The following is a 6,000-nucleotide window of genomic DNA, read 5'->3' on the forward strand; positions in this document are numbered from 1 at the left end:
AATTGTACTTACAAAGTAATTGGATAATTAAAATTACTATGAAACTGCATTTATATAGTCTAATTACAATTATATTGAACATTTTGTCTAACTATGATTTGAAGGGGCCTTTGAGTAGAATATCCCGAATTTTGGGAATAATCTGTACTAGCTATGAGATTTTATTACGTGTAATTAATGTTGTCTCATTTTTTACATAGTTGCACAATACAGAAAGATTAAGTAGATGGAACAGAAACTTAACTGTATAGTGCAGTATATAGCTGTGTGATGTAATATTTAGATAATCATGAATTTTTTTCCATAAATGACAGTGTGCATCAGAAATAAAAGCACCTGTAGAACCCTGCAAAAATTAATGTGCAGCTTAAATTAAATGGTGGTTGTAATACAATATGTTACAGGTACAGGTAGAATTGGGCGGGAGACCAGAATTTCACCACTAGTCGCACAGGTAAAATATGTACCGATTGTGAAGCTTCACCTCGATTTTAACGCAGATACCTCCAAGGGACGGATTTAAGGGTCTATCACCCCTCTTTCTGTATCATCAGACCACTAAAGAGAAATTTAGGCTTGCCAGTGTTTAAAGTGCCCCCATGCTGCACAAATACTGTACCCTTAAAAACATTCCTCCCTTCTTAAGGATTCAAAACAAGGGCCAAAGATATGGCAGCAAGCAATGCTAACATCTATTACTAAACAGGCTAGTTGTTATACATACAGCATTTTTTCAGGACTTCCATGAATGTGTTTATTGTGTACCATCACAATACCTTACTATGACAGTTCCCTTCCTGCTGGATCTTATAGAAATTATTCACATGGCTTTCTTGTACTCACAATAATCCTGGTGATAGTGTTAGTTATAATGAATGCACCAAGATGCACCTCTGCAACAAATATATCGAAGAAATCTGTCTTCTGTTATTTTCAACGGGTAAAGCTTAATCAAGAGATGCTTTAGAACTGTGTTACTTAAACTGTGGGTCGCGACCTGCAGCAGGCAGTCACCAGAAATTTTAGCAGTTTTGATATTTCTTTAATTTATTTTAATAATTTTACAATTACCGAATATTTTTACACAATGTATCTGAAAATAAATAAAGACAATACAGACAAAGAAAAATACGAAAACGTTTTAATGTATTCTTTTTATAATATAAACATTCATTTTCCTTGCTTTGCACATGATGCTTTCATTTCATCTGTTACTTATTTAAAATTTTCACATTGTTCTATGTCTTAAAATTAGAAATTAAAGTTAATGACCTAAAACTGCAATAGTATATTACAGAACAAGTGAAGAAATTGACAGTTTCACTCACGCGTGTGCTGGATTTGCGCAATACTTATGGGGTCCCACAAAATTTTTGTGAATATTATGGGGTCCTGGGGGTTGTTACTGAAAAACATTTAAGAAACCCTGCATTACACGAAGTATACTTAATGTATACAATAGTCCATGTACTACTTGATAACTTTCTAATAATAAAGTAGGAAAGAATATTTTAATTAAAAAAAATTTAACTAAAAGAGAATATATATAATTCTCTTTTATTTATATATGTAAGAAAAATAAAGAACATGTAAAAGATTAAATTAGCAGCAAAAAGTCATTCCCTTCTGTATTCTAAAAATAGTAAGCTTTATTTGCACTGCGTCATTTCAAGAAAATCTATGTCACATGACTCTTACATAATTCTGATGATGTAAATGAAACTAAAACTCAAGCAGCCAATAGTAATTTTACAGCAATATTAACTATCCAATCAAAATGCATTGAGAACTGAAACTAACTCAGTCTGAGTTAAGATTTCAACCTGAACATAACGCACTTGCTTGCAACACTTTGGCCTAGCTGCACAGCTGTCCGTCTGCTCCTTCTATCTTACTGCAAATTCATCAAAAATGAAAACACCTCTTGCAATAGGCACAATTAATGTGCCAACTTGATTGTGGCTACAAAATGTTTACTGAAATAAAAGTTGGATTAAATATACCTTGACTGCCAAATTTTTTATTTATTGTGGGTCGGCATTTCAGCATTCTACACTTCAGAATTCTCACTCTTCATTACGGAATATGCTTCACATCCTAAATTAAAATTTTGTTTATACATCTTTCTCTTCTTGAATATATATATCGTTTGTGAATGATTCCCTTGAAAGACATATAAACAGTGCTTCACTGCATATACAATAATGTAGGTATGCCACTGATTGCCCAGATGTTGATCCATACTTAGAAATACTTAAGTCAAGTATATGCAGTGAAAGCAGTCATGGCAGATTCAAACATTAATGTTTATTTTAACTGACATTTGCAACTATTAATAATGTGGTGCACTAATAAGGCCTGTTTTAGAATATTTACACTTTTATATGGTTGCGGTAAAAAGACATACGCACAACAGCAGTCTGGATAGGCTGAGAAGTAGAAAACAAGTGAGATGTGTTCAAGACAAAATTTTAATTCAGAGTGGGTTAGTTTTGATAACTTTCTAAAATTATTATTGGCTGGTTGAGTTTCATTTTGCAAAACAATTTACATCATCAGCATTATGTAAAAGTCATATGATGGCAGCTATTTATTTTGAAATGAAGTAGCTTACGGGATTTATTATAAACAATTACTATTTTTAGAACAAAAAAAAAAAAAAAAAAAAAAAAAAAAGACTTGCATTAAAATGAAGAATGAAGGGGCTATTGCAAAGTTAAGTTAGAATTTTGATTTATATAATTTTCATCTTTATATATATATATAGTAAGAAAAGTAAAAAATTTAGAACCAAAATTACAAAGACATTAAAGATATTAAATATAAAACCATTACAATCCCTAAATCTCATATATATATGTTTTTGTTAAAATCTGATGGCCTTCATCAATTCTTATGAATTAAATCCTGATAGAATGATATATCAGCTTAAATCCAATACACATTATTAAATAACATGAATGCCATTATATGATATATATTTGATATAAATATATAATTATTATATGTGAAAATAAATGTGTAATAATGATGTGATAATAAAACCATGATTTATTAATGTAATTATGCAATTTACAATTTTTTAATTAACAGATTTTCTAGAAAATATTTATAAATTATAAGTATACTTAAGCGTGATTCTAATGTGCTTCATAAAATCATAATTTTACTTTTCCCATTTTTCCATTGACAAAAATGCATATTTAGAGATATGTCATAATTTTTCAGGAGAGAAGCCACACAAATGTGAGGTATGTGGCAAAGCTTTCAGCCAGTCATCTAATCTAATCACACACAGTCGCAAACACACAGGCTTCAAGCCCTTCCTGTGCATCATCTGCAACAGGACATTTCAACGAAAGATTGATCTTCATCGGCATATCGATTCTAAGCACTACACAAGTTCAAGTGAGAGCACTTTATCCATTAAAGATGGAATCTGTTAAATGAAAACTCCTGTAACAATAAAATGTAATAATACACTATACCTTCACAATGCTTCTGTCACAATAAATTACTATTGAAACTTCCTGTCTTCAGTCTTTTATTAAATTTTTAAGTACTGAACATTAAGAAAAATAATATCCAAAACTAACATTTATATATTATTATGCAGAATCACTTGTACAAGTATAATATATTAATAGATGATGAATAATTAGGTTAGGTTATTTGAATATGGAAAGGCACACAAGGGATATCTGCTTAAAAAGAGGTCTTTGTGGAGGACTTTCTAAGAGAAGCTACATGGTATTCATATTAGACATGGGGAAAACCACAAAAATCAACCATACAACTGGCTCATTTCCCTGTCATCAAATTGCCACTATTAAACAGTAAATAATTACTTATACAAGTATATATGGGGGGAAAAAAGCTACAACATTCTGGCAATAAAAAATCAAAATCATACAGTAAATAGCTTTAGACGGACACTGATATGTTATACCATTCACAGCAATATAATATCAGTGTGCATAGACTTGTCAACTGGATGGGAAAATGTTATCAGTGAATATAAACAAGGACAGTTTATGATGCTATCAATGGATATAAACTAACTATGGAATGCCAAGATGGTTACATTAATCCCTTAATGATGGGTGTATAATATATGCATCAGTATTTAATCTTCTTATGAGACTGCATGCCATTTAGTGCAACTCACCTTGCAGACGGTGGACTGTTGCAGTAGTACCATCTCGCAGAACAGGGTAATTTCATGTTGCTAAACCTAACTTTTAAAAATATTTTTTTAATTATTATTATTTTTTCTGTAATGATATCTAACAGTAATGTAATCATAAATACAGAATAGCAAGAGTTTCTGAAAAAAATTTTTGTTACAACCTAAACGTAAAATAAAATCTTTGATTCAACTTGATGAAATATTATATGAAACTTACCTAAATCTATATCTAAGCATTTGTAAAAAATAATAAAATATATGATTAAATATTATAACATAAATGATTCAGAAAGCAGACAGTGTATGACAGTCTAATCGCTAGTATTTCCTTACTTGTAAAATACACTTTCAGGTCGGGCTTTCTAATTATTCCCAGTAGAGTCATTAATTCTAGAAATCCCCCTCAGTTTAGGCACAACTAAAGGAGTATATTGATAATGAAATTATTGGTTTCTTCAACTACTATGTTCATTAGATCATCCTCGAAAAAACTGAAAAAATCAATTTCATTCAATAACTTTTAAATAAATTTACTTCTGCAATTCCCATAAATTCACAAGACTTCAATTATTTAACAGATCGAGTTCATGATGGAGTATCCACTGCTGTGCTGGATTGATGAGGTGAAAGCAAAACAAGCTTCCAATTTAGTCCTTCACAAAATTTCAGTATCCAAATCGCTTTCCTCGTTAAAATCTTGAATCTTCAGTGTCAAAATAGTCACTCATGGCTCGTTTACAATTCGAATATACTTTTCTTCCCATACAAAGTTCTTTATCTTAGACATCACACTATTAGTTTAATTCTCTTAACTGGTGCAAAAAACCTTACATCTGCTATCTGAAGAAGATGCAAAGTGACTATAAATGCGATTCCTAAAACCACAGCTCCCCTCCCAATCTTTCCATAGGAAAAAAACAAAAAAACAAATTTGAAGCATCATAAACTGTCCAATGTTTATATCATGTGAAACTTTCTCTATGCCTCAGCTGGGTTTTGTTTACTTTATATTACTTACTTACTTTATATTACTATTACATCTAAACAAATCACCAGAATCATAAAGTACTTCACAGACACAAGGCCAACAATGTATATATTCAAATAAGCTAACTGCAGTGGACACAAAACACCATCTAGTGATTTAAAAATATTCCAAAAGAGCACATATGTTTGAAAGTGCATATCTGATACACCCGTCTGGAAGATCAATGCATGTGGCAATGCACTAGTACATCACCTGGCTACTAGTGACATTTGGAACTGATGCATATATGATACACCCATCTCCAGAAGGTTTTCAGTTCAGCAGTATGCCGTCGTGAAGGGGTTAATAAATGAAGATGAGATAACAGAACATTCATCAAAGAATAAAGTGGCATTACAGGGGATAAATACATATCACTTCAAGAACAAGTGAATCTTCTCAAGTACTTGCTGAAAAATATTCAGAAAAAAAAAAAAAAAAAAAAAAAGAGTTAAAAGATAATACATTGATGACTACACAATCAAAAAGGGCTTGATAAAGCCATATGTTACAGATACCTGAACAAATATGAACTGAATGTGATAGGGAAACCATATTGAAAAATAATGAAGTGTTTTCAATCCTATTTGAATATTTTATTAGTACAAAAAAAATGTGAAAGTGTTTAAATTTTGTTTGATGAATAACTAAATTTTGAAAAAGGATTGCATATGAAACTTCAAACTGAATGCAATGTTATAAAAGTGCAAATGATCATTAATGTGATTGATTTCTTTGCAAAAGTGAGGAAATTAAAACAATGGAATATCTTCTGACGACATCA

The 6,000-nt window shown here is 30.8% G+C and overlaps 1 protein-coding gene across 1 annotated transcript in view; it reads left to right on the forward strand.

The window, feature by feature from the left end:
• LOC118187159 (uncharacterized) overlaps positions 1-3,531 on the forward strand; it is a 36,441-nt gene extending 32,910 nt beyond the window's left edge. Inside the window, exon 4 of the mRNA XM_035357367.2 lies at positions 3,229-3,531. Within this exon, the coding sequence (XP_035213258.1) occupies positions 3,229-3,446 (218 nt within the window). The 3' untranslated portion in view covers positions 3,447-3,531. The remainder of the gene's footprint in view (positions 1-3,228) is intronic.
• The last annotated feature ends 2,469 nt before the right edge of the window (positions 3,532-6,000 follow it).

Source organism: Stegodyphus dumicola, chromosome 4 (genome assembly GCF_044657685.1).
Source record: "Stegodyphus dumicola isolate Sdum_Otavi_A_Nest chromosome 4, ASM4465768v1".
Classification (NCBI taxonomy): Eukaryota; Metazoa; Arthropoda; class Arachnida; order Araneae; family Eresidae; genus Stegodyphus; species Stegodyphus dumicola.